Source organism: Leopardus geoffroyi, chromosome B1 (assembly GCF_018350155.1).
Source record: "Leopardus geoffroyi isolate Oge1 chromosome B1, O.geoffroyi_Oge1_pat1.0, whole genome shotgun sequence".
NCBI classification, from domain to species: domain Eukaryota; kingdom Metazoa; phylum Chordata; class Mammalia; order Carnivora; family Felidae; genus Leopardus; species Leopardus geoffroyi.
The window spans coordinates 75,530,937-75,544,780 of NC_059327.1; the positions used below are offsets into that span (position 1 = coordinate 75,530,937).

The window sequence follows — 13,844 nt, forward strand, 5'->3', positions numbered from 1 at the left end:
TTTTTTTTTTTTTTTTTTTTAACTTTATTTATTTATTTTGAAAGAGAGGGAGAGAGAGGATGCATGCAAGCTGGGGGAAGGCAGAGAGAAAAGGAGAGTGAATCCCAAGCAGACTTCGTGCTGTGCTGTCAGCATGGAGACTGATGTGGAGCTCAAACTCACACACTGTGAGATCATGACCTGAGCCGAAATCAAGAGTGGGATGCTGGATCAGCTGAACCGCCCAGGTGCTCCTCCTGCCCTTAAGTCACCAAAAGCTAGCCTTGCCCATGATTGCCCTCTATTTTCTGTTCCGAGGGGCTTTAAACAAACCTCTTGCCACTCAGCATTCCTTGAGTAGAGAAAGGCAGGAGTGGAGAAAAGATACAGATTCTGCATATACAGTTGTTAATTCATAGTTCAATAGTGTATTAGAGTACTCCAGCGAGACAGAACCAATAGGATGTGTGTATATGTGCACGTGAATGTCATATGTATGTATGTTTATATATGAAGAGATTTATTCTAAGGAACTGGCTGATGTGATTATGGAGGCCCAGCAGTCCCATGATCTGTAGTCAGCAGGCTGCAGGAGGGCTGGTAGTATAGTTCCAGACCAAGTCTGAAGGCCCGAGAACCAGGAGAGCCGGTGGTGGAAGTTCCAGTGTGAGGCTGAATCCGAAGGCTGGAGGAGACCAGTACCCCAGCTTCACGTCAGTCAGGCAGAGAGAGCAAGTTGCCCCTTCCTCTACCTTTTGTTCTCCTCGGGCCTCCAGCAGATTGAATGAGGCCTACCCACAATGGCAAAGGCAGTCTGCTTTATTCAGTCTACCAATTCAAATGTTCTCTCCTCCAGAAGCAGCTCACAGACACACCCAGAATACCGTTTAACCAAATATCTGGGCACTTTGTGACTCTGTCAGGTTGACCCATAAAATTAACCATCAGAAAGTGGTCACAGTGGATGCCAGTAAATACCATTTGAGGATGATGATTCATCTCCTTGTTGGTTTATAATACTATTTACCAACCTTTTGATGTCCCACATTATATTTGTGTGTTACAAAAGGACTTCTGAAATTGTAATGCCACATTTGTCACAGAGAACATGTTACAAGCAACAAACTAACATTGGAGCCCCATACAAGTTGAATTTGAAGACAGAACTTGCCTATTCAGTATCTACTTTAAGCTAAATACTGGAAAAACACAGCTACATGAGTCTGCCTACAACTTGGCTTTATAGAAGCGAGGCTCTGTTTTGTAGGGTAAGAGAACTCTCCATTTCAGATTTATGGTTCACGCTGCTTTTTTACCCACAGAACATAAATGAAATATGGGCAGGTTGGATGGTTATCCATTTATGCACTAAGTGTTGATTCTCTATCACTTAAAAAAATTTTATTATTCCATTCTTCCTCAAAATAACTGTGATTCCTAGCAAACCTATGGAATAGTAAACGGACCACCTGTTAGCTGAGAAATAGTCCCATCTGGGTCCTTGCCAAGAGATAAACCATAACGGCAAGAACTCATCAGTCGGTGACAGCTGAGAGGGTTCATTAAATCTCATTTGTTGTGACACTGTTTGTTGCTTTTAAATACAAATCCAGCAGCTTTGCCCCTAGCACAGCAGCAGAGCGGCTGCGGCTGTTCTGAGTGCTATGGGGAGGGAAGGTCCGCATAGAGTCTGCAGGGGTCCAGCTTTTTGTGCTGTTAGTATTTTATCAGCCCCAACCCCTTTGATCCTTCTTCTGCCCCACCACCGTAGGACCACTATGCTGGCATTGGAGACTGCAGTCTGAGAACTGAGGACCACCCTAGAAGGGACCAGTGGACCCCCAGGGTGCTTTTGGAATGAAGCTTCAGTTGCTCTGGACTGTGATTCAGTGAGTTCCTGATAGTTTTGCTAATGAGCATGGGTCAGCTCAGCCTGGGTTCCTGAAGTCATTTCCTTCTCAGTGGACGTTTGCCACTGTTGAGATCCTCAAAGCCATCTGTAGAGTTGAGTGTGCACTGAAGTAGACATTTGACATGGTTTCGGTGATAATGTCTGCCATTTTGAACGGCTAGCCTGTGCTCATCAGCTCACCAAGCATTTTTAAAAATTAGCATCTCGTTTAAACTTTACGGCATTCCTGAGAGATAGGTGCTGTCACGCCTGTTGTATAGGTGAAGAGGCTGAGGTTTAGAGAGGTCGTGTTATTTGCCCAAGGCTCACAAGAAGTGACTGAGCTGGGATTTGAGTCTAGGTGTGTCTGAGCCCAGGAGCCCTTCCTCTAAACCCCGCATCACACTGCTTCCTAGAGGCAGCCACAACGGTGTCACAGCCATAGATGACACCTTAGAGAGGCAGGATGGCAGAGCATGGGTGCTGAGGATGCTAAGGTCCCAGCCCTGGGTTGGGGCCCTGTCCTGCCTCTGGTGGCCGAAAGAACCTGGGCAAGGGGTTTTGATTTCTCTGAGCCTCACTTTCCACATTTATGAAGCGAGTCCCCAGATATTTGTGTATGGAAAGGGAAAGGTCATCACATAGGGCTGGGCAGCTGGGTGTGGTGTCACTGTGCACTGAGACATGGAAGACGGGGAGAAAATCTGGAATTCCATCTTGGGTATGTGAAGTTTGAGATGCCCAAAGGGTGTCTAAGTGGCTTCATCTAAAGCTGCATCGTAGGAAATGAATGTGATCAAGTGTATAAAACTTCTCACAAGCGCTGACAAGTAGCATGTGCTCGGTAAACATTAGGTGCTTTTATTAATGATAGTAAGTACTGTTGCTTTTACAGAACCACCACTCACTTTGGGTACATAAGCTTTGCGAAATATGTTCAATAAAATTTGGTCAGTGTGTGTGTGTGTGTGTGAGAGAGAGAACTTGTTATTTAAGTCCTGGAGAGCATCCAGTGATCAGAATGAGATAGCTTAACAGACCTCTCTAAATCCTCAGGCCCCTGCTGTTTACAGAAACAGTTTTCTGTCCTGATGGTATATTTCTGATGTGTGAATGTGTTCTTAGAAAAAAAATATGTAACTGCACCATATCACTGCGCTCAGTGGTATCGTTTTTTAGTTTTGCTGTTACAAATCTCTGCTTCTGGAGGGCAGAAATCGAGCTTGATAACGCTCTCATGATGTGTGAATGAAGGCCCCTCAGTCAGTGCTGCAGAATGCATTGAGGTAAACCTGACTGGTAAGGCTTTTGTGCACTGGAGGCAATTTAACTTAATTTGTTTAAAAGGTATTTTGTCTTCACTGGATAGAATGTCTTTTGTTAATGTTTGATACTATATTTGAATCCAGGCTAGTGGACTCTCTTTCAACACTGCAGGATACTAAATGATTCCTCTCAGACATTTATGTAGCATGGCCTTCGCCGGGAGAGACTGAAATTCATGCTCTTGTTCCTTATCCAAGTTAAAATTCTAAATTGCAAAAGATGGTGCCATTTTTAAAAGCGGGTGAAGTCCCACTCAGGGTTCCCTGAGTTCAAAAAAAAAGTTGTTTCCCAAGAAGTGAGATTTGGTTGAGCACAGCTCAGCATACTTTAGAAGTTTTCCTCTGAGCTGAATAGGCCTTTCAGATGATTCCAGCTGTAGATCAGTCCTATTCAGACAGAAGTTGAGAACTTATCAGGAGCCTCTTGTGAGACAGTAACCAGTCTGCTTACTCATTGCTCAGGAAAATACCAGAGTTCTGGCTTCTCCAACAAGGTATTAATTTTATTGAACAGTTACTTTCTGCCAGATCCAGCTCTAGATTCTGAATATGGCAGTGAAAAAAGACAATGGCATCAAATAAGACTGAAAAGAGTAGACAAGGGATAGGTTACCAATAATGAGAAGAAATTTGGATTTCATCCCAAATGCAGTGGGAAGTCATTGAAGGGCTTTTAAGTAAGGGAATGACAGAGTCTGAAGAACGTTGTAGAAACCACTCTGGCTGCTGTGTTGCAAGTGGATTTCAGATGAGTAGGAGTAGAAGCAAAGAGACCAGGAAAGAAGCTCTTATAGTAGACCAGATGAAAGATGATGCTGTTTTGGACAGGGTGGCATCAGGAGAGCTGGAGAGATCAAGCTGAGTAGATTCAAGGTGGATTTTACAAATAATGGGATTTGTTAACAGGCTGGTGTGGAAATCAAGGGGCAGGAAGAAATCAAGGATGCCTTCAAAGAAGCTTGAGGAGCTAGGTGGTGCTGTTGGCTGAAACTGGGAAGATGAAGATGAGCATATTTGTGGAGGGGAAATGGGGATTTAGTTCTGGAAAGTGAAATGTCTGTGAGATCTCCAGGTGGAAGTGTCAGGTGGAGGTAAGGGTGGGGCTCAGAGTAGAGGTCTGGGCAGAAGAGAGAAATTTAGGACTTAGCAGCACATTGGTGGTATTTATAACTATATACCCCTCCAGAGAGAGTGCAAGAAGAGGGTCCTGAATTAGATGGGGAAGAAAATACCAGCAGACGAAACGCAAGTAGAGTGTCCAGAGAGGTGGGAGGGAAGCCAAGGGCATATAAGGTCACGGCAGCTGAGAGAGGAAGGTAGTTGAAGAAGGAAGGATTAGTCGGTATGTTGCGTGCTTCTGGAGTGTCCAGCAAGGGGAGACAGAACAGGTCCTGTGTCCACTGCATTTGGCAGCCAGGAGTTGCTGGTGACTTTAGCGAGGAATTTTCAGAGAGGTGGGGACAGAAGCCAGACTGAAGAAGGTTTAGGAGTGAACAGGAGGTGAGATGGTAGAGACAAGATGTGCAACAAGCAAGCAAAACCTGTGGGAGAGGATTTGCTGGAAAGGAAAGCAGAGAGACAGCTTAGTAACTGATGGAAAGCAAATGGGGTTCAAGGGACTAGGGTTTGTGGTTTGTTTGGTTTGTTTTTGTTTTCCAGGAGAGAGACTTTCTGCGTGTGTCTCTACTAGAAGTACTGCCGAGAAAGTAAGGGGGTTGACTGATGTGGGAGAGAGGAGGTAGCTGAAAGAATGATGTTCTTGGGAAGGAGGGTGGGTGAGGATTTGAAATCCAGGGACAGTCCTGAAGAGACTTCCATTTCGGTCCTAAGGATAAGATTAATTCAAAATAGACTGTAGTCATGTGCTAAATTCTATGGTATTGACCGTGTATATTCTAATAATTCAGAGGAGCCACCAGTGGAGGCAAGCTTATTGATGAGAGCTTCTAGGAGGAGAAGTGGTAACACTTAAGTGGGATCTTGGGGGATGAGCAGAGGCTGAAGAAGGGACAGTAATAGTGATAAAGAGGATGTGCAGGAGCCAGTGGAGTGGGCAGGGGCTCCTATGCAGAAAGCTTCCCTGACTGGAGGAAAGCATTCTCATGGTCTGAGTAGCAGAGAAAGTGTGGGTCGTGTCAACCAAGACTGGATGACGGCTCTTCAGTACCAAGCAGAGGAGACAAGATGGTCCAGCAGGAGCTGGCCCTGCACATGAGCAAGCAGAGAAAATGATGAAAGCCACATCGTAGCAGGATGAAAGTCATAGCCATATTGTGGGTGACTGGACAAGGAGGGGTTGCTGAACTACAAGTCGGGATGCGATTCTGAAACCTGGTCTGAAGTTCCGAGCCCTCCAGCGAGGGTGGCCGCAGTGGAAATAGAGAGGAAGTGACAGATGTGAGGGGGGTTGGGAGAGAAGAACTGACAGGATCTAGTTGTCAGTTTGGATGTAACAGGAAAAGAAAACAGAGGCAGTGTAGATGACTTCAGGTTTCCTAGACCACGAGTCTAACATCAGGAATGGTTGGGACTTCTTGACGTTCAACGAGGCACAAATTGTCCAAAATGTTGAGAAGTCCGTGCTAGAGACATAGACTAATTTCTGAGCTGAAAGCACCTTTTTCCCTGACGGTCAGCGTGGGTGGCACTTGGGGTCGCAGAGTGGGGGAGCTCATCCTTTGTTCTGGGGGAACAAGTGGAGAGAGTAGGGCAGGCAGTGGGTGGCCGGTGGTCTCAAGCTTGCAGGAGGTTGAGCCCCACATCAGCATTTGGGGGAGCAACAGAGACTAAGACCATGGAATTTCTTGGCATGGAATTTATGCATCCTGTTTCATTATTTTAATATGCTTTTGCTGCAGAGTCTTGGAAAATGAATCTCCTGATTCAGCCCATCAGAGCCCTCAGGTTTGGCACATCCTCTTTAAATTTAAGAACCTGCCTAGGAAAACAAAAATCCAGCATTTTGCCCTCACGTTCTGTTCAGTTTTGAATATTGTAAATGAAACTGGAGAATAGAGAATCTGAGTTTTACTTCGTAGGGTATAAAATGCGATTGTTTTTTATCTTCATCTACCTATTTGTCTTAGGATTTTGTCTCTGTCTCCTCCTCAAGGGCCTCTTAGTCCTCTCCACAGACCACCTGCTTCCTTAGGGGTTATTGCTCCTTATCTGAAGGGGCTTTCTGGGTCAGAGAAGGGCCTTCCAGGAGGGAGGTAGTCCCCTCTGAGTTCCTCCACAGACTCACCCCTTCATAACAGCACTGTCTGCTGCAGCAAATCCTTACAGCAATCAGGAAGGGTTCAGAGTCCTGTTTGTGGAAAGAAGAGATGATTGCAGTACCCAGAGGAAGGAGGAGGGGAAAAGCCCAGGTTTCTGGTATTTGCCCTTCAGCTGTAAAATCTCAAGGACTCCCTTATGGATCTCCTGGAATCACTGTTGGAAATCCACCTTCCATTGGAGAGCTGTGCAGGGTTATCAGATGATCATTTCTAATGCCTTCCTGCCAGCTCAGCTCTCACACTTTGGATAAAAACTCAGGATAAAACTACAGAGTAATTTTCCATTTTGACAGTGTTGTTTTTCTTATTTGGCAAAAAATTAGATTTCTGCATCTGGTACCTCCAGAATTTCTCCTGTCTTCTGCATGTGCACAGGGGCGTACAGATATGCACGCACACATAAGCTCACACCTCAGATGCCTTAGGACTGTAATTCTCGTAAGTGGGCAGAAGAGCTTCGGGACCAGCCATACCTTCTCTAAACTTGGGTTGCCATAACTGACTAAACAGCAAGTGGAATTAAATATTACTTGCCGGGAGACTTCAAAAGACCACGTTGCCTCAAAGAATTTCTAAAGAGTTGTCTTTTTTCTCTCCTTCCAGAGGGCCAGTTAAGAGTGGATGCCAACATATCTGTGCATCATCCTGGGGAGCCTTTGGGTGTTCGAACTGAAGTGAAGAATCTCAACAGTGCCAGGTTCCTGGCCAGAGCAATAGGTGAACGTCAGCTATTACTTTTAATGTTCCTTTTGTATCCATTATCTATTGCTTTGTAACAAGCCACCCCAAACCTTCGTGGCTTATACAGTCATCATTTCAGTTTTCACAATTCTACTGATTAGATCCTGCCTCAGCTCATTCATGAGGCACCTCGGCTGAAACAGAGGGTCTAAGGCGACGCTACTCACATATCAACGCCTTGGTGCTAGAGGTCTGCTAGGCTTCTCTTTCCTTGTGGTCCTTCTTCATTCGCTTGCCTAGCCTGGACTTTTTTGTTTGGCGATGGGCATTCTAGGGGAATGAAGGCAGAGGCCTCAAGGCTTCTTGAGTCCTAAGCTCTAGAACTCCTATAGTGTCTCTCTCTTCCAGCACATTCGATTCAAAGCAGATTCAAAGGGAGGATCCTTTTTATGGGAGGGTCTGCAAAATACTGTAACTCTGTTTTTCCATTTACCACATTCTTTCTGACCTGCATGAACTTTATAAAGTCATGTTTATTCATTATACATTGGCCATAATTTGACCTCACTGGTCAGTATATTTTTCTGCTTCTTACTGTTTTTACTAATAGATTGCATGTGCCTATATAGTCAAGTTTTGGTCTTATTGGAGCTCATACATTCCCATGACATTGCTGACTGTGAAGACATCTCAGAGGCCTCAAATATTCTTTAAAACCAAAAGTATCTGTAGAGGAAGAGAGAATGTAGGGAGGGATTGAGTTTAAAGTGCATTCCTTCAAGGATGCACAGAGCACAAGCTATCTGGATACATTACTGTGTGTTGAGTAGAGTCTTGGGTCTTGTTGAGAAAAGCATTGGAAACAATAGAGCAGAGATTCTCTAGTCTTGTGTGAAACCTTATCCTGAACCTGAAATGATCAGCCTCAACGAAGATACTGTGAGTACAAATTTTCAGAAAAACGGCATCCTAATGGTCAAGGGGGATAACTTACTCAAGGGAAAGGGGTAAGGGAAGGTTCCCACATGAAGATAGACCAAAGAGGTGGGACTCTTCTGTCCCTAAAAGGAGATACAGTCCATGTTTAAGAAGCCATGAAAGGTTTGGGTCAGGGAAACCCTTACAGCGCAGTGTTATGAAGGGGAAGCTTGGCAAAAATAGAAGAAAGCTCCGCCTCACCCTGTGAATAGTAAGTGTTCTGGAACTCATTATTCTAGGAGGTGGTGATGCAACCTAAAAAAACAAGCAGCAAGATTTTAGGTAGGTTTATCCATAATGATTTACAAAGGAGCTCCCGAGACAGAATTCTGCCTGTGTTCTCACTCGGACCGGAAGAACCTCAGATTTACTATGATGGGCTTAATTCTCCAAGCCCATGATTTTTCCACCCCACGTTTCTCCCTACATCATCCCTAGTAGCTATCATCTCAGTGGGGGAGATGGGAAGCAGAAACTGACACGTTTTGGTGTTGCTGCTTCTTGTCAGCTCAGGTAAAAAAGTTTGGATTCGGGTGCGGGAAAGTGGTATATGATGGTGTGGGGAGTAAAGGGGAGGCTTAAGCTGCTTTCAGAAAGAAGCTTAAGAGTTGTGGCTGTGTTTTGCTTACCACAGTCTGCCTGGTTTGGTGGTGAGGGAGCATGGCATAGAGCAGTGGCTCTTAGTCATGTGGGGTCATAGATCCCTATGAAAATTCTGGACTCTGTCTCCAAAAAATGTACAAATCCACACACCCACATTTTGTGTATAATTTCAGGAGGTACCGGAACCTCTTGAAGTCTGTCCATGGATCCCTGGATAAGAACTCTTGATTGGCAGCGGTCCCTGATCTGGAGTTAGTTGGCCTAGATATTGGTCCTAACCCTTCTTCTACCAAGAACTGGACTGGGTCACCATGAACCTGAGTTTTCTCAGAAAGTGAGGAAGCAGAACTTCCTAAAAGGCCCTTTCCGGCACCATTATCCTATGATTGCAATGAGAAAATATAGCCTATCAGGGAAGAATTATTATGAACAACTCTCTTGATTATTTTTGACTTGAAGATTGAAAAAGATTTCTAATTATTGCTTGATTGGATTAAAGGAATCAAAATATGATACTAAATTACTATGTTTTTCTTAGACTATGAAATTCAGAGACAAATCAACGAACTTGAGAATGGATGTGAAATTCTGAATGAAACTCGCTCATTTGACTACAAGCTAGGGTGAGTTTGCATTGACAAGCATCTTGAACACAGCTGGGTGGGGCTCCAATCCAGGCTCACCACAGGCAAGCCCTGTGACCTTGAAGAAGGTACTTAGCTTCTCTGCATGAATGCTTTTCTCACTAGTGCAATTGGGAGAATACTGTATGCTACAGGGATAGAATATCCTGTAGGGCTGGCAAGAGGTTGAAATTGAACCAGACTTGTACGTAAGTACTTATTACGTTCTGGCCTTTCATTTGCTTCTAGTTTACCCACTTTATGGCAAGAATTTCTACTTCCTTAAATTCTATCAGACTTAAGCTCTACCAGTTCAAGCTAGAGGTAAAGAGAGCTTAGGGTTGGTTACAGAGGTGTCCTTTGTTTTGTTTTGCTTTGTTTTGATAACTTTGACTCTGATATTCTGACTCCGAATTTTGAGGATTTTGTGCTTTTAGCAAGAGACCGAAAAAAGCTCAGAAGACGAGAGTTTGAGCTGGTTAGAAGCCGGAAACATTGAAGCAATTTCTTCTCTCTTTTTTTAGTTAATCTAAATATTTCTCTTCCATTAATATAATTTTTTCATGGAGTCACATAAGTGTCTGCCAAAGAAGGTGAAAGAGCTTGAATTTGCCCGTGGCTCTTATTGATAGGGGTAACCCATTTCCCTTTGCACATATGTTAGGTGGTGCTGCACGCAATGTTTGTGTAACGTTTTCTTATTTAACTGTCATAGGTGCACCGTACCGATGAGAGACAAAGAAGGAAAACAAGACTACAGGTGGTTATTCCTCTTGTCAAAGTACCATTACATGTTTGGGGTCAGGGGCGTATTTCAAATCCACTCACAGAGTACCATAATGATCCTGGATAGTTTTTAAGAACCACTTTGTGTTTGTATTGTTGCATGATGGAAAATCTGGACTTCCTATTTTATGTGTATACTGAGAGAAAGAATGTTTTCTTCTTTTGGTAGCCTCAGAGTGCCTGATTTGACAAAATTCAACTGTTGGAAGACACTGTTGACTCACCTCTGTGTGAGAGTTGTTGAGCTAAGAGGGTGGCAGTTGAGGATGGGGCCTAGGATGTTCTTATATTCAGTGATAGATAAAGTAACACACTGAAGATCCTTGAGAAGATATGGGGGAAAAAAAGAGATGCATATGTCAGTGGCAGTTCCCTTCGTATCTCAGGTGATGCTATTTAATTGATAAACTAAACAAGTTGTACTTAATATGAGATCCAGAAATACGGACAGGCTTAAGGTAAATTGAACCTTTTGTTTTTTTCCCCACTGAGTTTAGCAGATTTGAAAGATTGAGGTTTTAAGCGACAAAGTTGTTGAGGTTAGCCCACTGTTCCTCCACAAAATGCAGGAAGTGCAGCTCTTGCTGTCGATGACAAGCATCTTGAACAGAAGTAGCACTGTGATGTGGGAAAGAAACTCCTAAACCCTTAGAGTGAACCTCCCCTGAAGGGCTCCTCTCCTGTCTGTCGAAGTCAAGATTGTTTGAATCACTGTGATCTTCTCAGTTCAACCTGTTCTTCCCAAGTGCTTCTTTGTTCTCCGGTGTTGCCGCCCTACTCTGTTTGTGCTGCTTTCTTAATCAGCGTGGAGTTTGGCTTTTAGGTCAGCTAGTGGCTTTGGCTCAATCCCTCAGGTTAATAGGCGGGATTCAGGAAGCCTCCCTTTGGCTTTCCTCTTGCCATCGGAAGTCAGGCTGATTCACAGCACAGATTTGGCATTGAGGTGATGGGTTGTTTGCACGTCTGATCTATCACCATGGCGCCACCATTTGCTCTGCATTATCCTGCTTCTACGTAAGCCCTTTGACAAGTATAAGCAGAGAGAAAATGTTGGATGCTGGAATACAACAGAGGGAAAGACATTATATGCAATGGTGCAGCAGAGAGGTCCCGTATGCTCCTTGGCATGTACCGTGTGCTCCACGTCACCCCCCACAGTTTCCCCTGACAGCATGTTGCATTGCTGTGTGATTTGCATCTATTCCTCAGGAAATGTTGAACACTCACTAAACACACTGGTACAGTACATTTGCTATAATTGATGAACTGATATTGAGATTTTATTATTAACTAAAGTCTATAGTTTACATTAGGGTTCACTCTTTATGTTGTATGTTCTGTGGGTTTTGAGCAAATGTATAATGACGTACATCTACTGTTACAGTGTCCTAGAGGATAGTTTCACTGTCCTGAAAATCCCCTGTGCCCCGCTTACTCGTCCCTCCCTCCCCAATAGCTTCTACATTTTATTTAGGCAAAATCTTATTGATTTCTTCCACGTCTCAAGGTTTTCTTTTTCTTTTACTTTTCATTTATTTCACAGATACTGCTAAGAACAGTGAGAATTTTTAAATGAGGGAAAGTCTTTTTTTCTGCCTAATAAATAGATTGTTCTCATTTGGTCCTATTTTTCGCAACCTATGTCTTTATGAATATGTACTTTATCCACAATTAGAAATCGCAGTGTGGCATCAACCCTACATGGTGCCTTTTTCACTCATCATTCGTTTATAAGCATGGACGCTGGCAGATCTGGTGGTCTTGACCTGTAGAATACACTTGTCCAAAGACTCCTTCCTGGGAAACAGGGAGAATTGATATTATGGGACATTCGAAGACATTGGCAATTTTAACACGGCAGCTAAACATGAAACTTTTGATGATAGGTGTTTTTTCCCATTAAACGAAACTCTTCCGAGTCAGACCCCATTTCCTCTCTGTGCCTAGGTTTATGCCCGAACCCAACCTTCCTCCCCTGCTGCTCTATGACACTGCATCTCTGCCTGCTGGTGCAGACCCTCAGCAAGTGATCAACATTGACCGGATTCGGGAGCAGCTCCCTGAGCTCCCCAGTGAGACCCGAGAGAAGCTCATTCGACAGTATGGGATACTGCCAGAACACAGCTTCGCCTTACTGGTAGGTATTGATCAGAGGCTAAAATAAACCCAGCTCAGCAGTTTAGGGTAATGCTCTACACTGTGGGCTCTGAGTGGAGCAGGCAGGTTGCTTCAGTTGTACAATAGATGCTTCTGAGAAGAACAAGGTGCGATAACCTTTGCTCACCACCCTTTATGGTAAATACTCCTCAAAAAACCAGAAGATGAAGCAGAATCTCGCGTCAGTCATTTCTTCTGTGTAGAAATGAACAGCTGCTCACAGCAGCCGTGGAGGCTTCTTGAAGACAGTCCAAATGTTATGGATGAATGTTTTCCCATGTGTCCGCAGGACAAAAGAAAATCAATGTATAGGGTTTCTAGATGTCTAGCAGTATTGAACCATGACAGGGTCTGGCAGGAAGTTCGGGTCTCAAAAGCCAGCCAGCTGTTTCTCCAATTGTAGAAGAAAAACGTTTATTCCACACGAAACGTTGAAAACTCCGACTAAAAGTATCGGCCCTTTGAGGCTTGAAGATGCATCTTAAGGGGCTGTTAGAGAATCTGACACCACTGAGACCTGCTTAGGGATTTTCCATTCTTTTCAAAGCTGCCCGGGGCTTTGCTGTTTTCTTTGTCATGGCAACATTAAAGTGATACAGCCTCAGTGAGGGTAGGGTTTTGTCACAGTTGTCTCCTGCGTGCCTGTTAGGAAGTAGGAAGTTTTGCTGCTGCACGGTTCAGGCACTGGGGATATGCCACACTTTAGCTTTTGGAGCAGCGGAGTCTGCACAGACTCTAGATTTTTGGATTTTAATTAACCAATAATAACTACATAGGGATGCTGGAATGCACATATTTATATACTTCAGTAACAGCAGCCCTGCCGTTTCTGGTACAGGGTTGGCAAGTGGATATTTGTTGAGTGAACGGCTCTCTCTTTATAAATCAGCTAATAGGAAAACTTCCTGGAGAATCTCACGTGAAAACTCCTCTTTTCCTCCCGGTAATGATTAGGCGTGCGCAGATATTTTTTCATACTCCAGGCAGAGGTGACCACTGCCTGCCGTGGGCTGACATTGTGTCTTAGCCATAACTCTGTGATGGTTGCGGTGCTAGATTTTAATTATTTCATAGTGTGACTTGTTCAGTGCCTTGCAGGCAAAGGCTGTGTCACCCTCTCATTCGCTGTTCCTCAGCACAGATTAGCGCATCAGCAGTGCTTAATGCCAGATCTTTGTGTGAATCAGTTAGCATCTTGGACAGAACAACTTTTAATCTGAAACCTCTTACAACTCAAGTATTTTTCCCTAGGTTGACATAACCAAACTGAGTTTTAGTCCTGTCCATCTTCCCCAACATCTGATCACTTGAATTTCCAGCCCGCCGGACTAAATACAAAATGCCACGTTCTGGTTCTGCATTTTACAACTGCCAGATTACACAGGGGACAGGAAGACTGGGACAGAGCCCACTGGGTCTTAGCCTCAAAGACACCTGTTACCTCTCTTTATTTGGCCTTCCACCAGGTGAACGCAGGCAGCCCTTGGAGGTAGCAAATGAAGAACCTAGGTTTCTTGGCCATTTAAAAAAGAATTTTTTTAAC

At 44.1% G+C, this 13,844-nt stretch overlaps 1 protein-coding gene across 3 annotated transcripts in view; it reads left to right on the plus strand.

Moving 5' to 3' along the window:
• Positions 1-13,844, plus strand: part of GATB (glutamyl-tRNA amidotransferase subunit B) — a 90,041-nt gene that overhangs the window by 36,926 nt on the left and 39,271 nt on the right. For 2 of the 3 annotated variants that reach the window (XM_045465819.1, XM_045465804.1), the window contains exons 6-9: positions 7,077-7,190; positions 9,274-9,358; positions 10,074-10,133; positions 12,092-12,281. In XM_045465819.1, coding sequence (XP_045321775.1) covers positions 7,077-7,190; positions 9,274-9,358; positions 10,074-10,133; positions 12,092-12,281 — 449 coding nt within the window. The remainder of the gene's footprint in view (positions 1-7,076; positions 7,191-9,273; positions 9,359-10,073; positions 10,134-12,091; positions 12,282-13,844) is intronic. The other variant, XM_045465808.1, reaches the window with a different exon arrangement.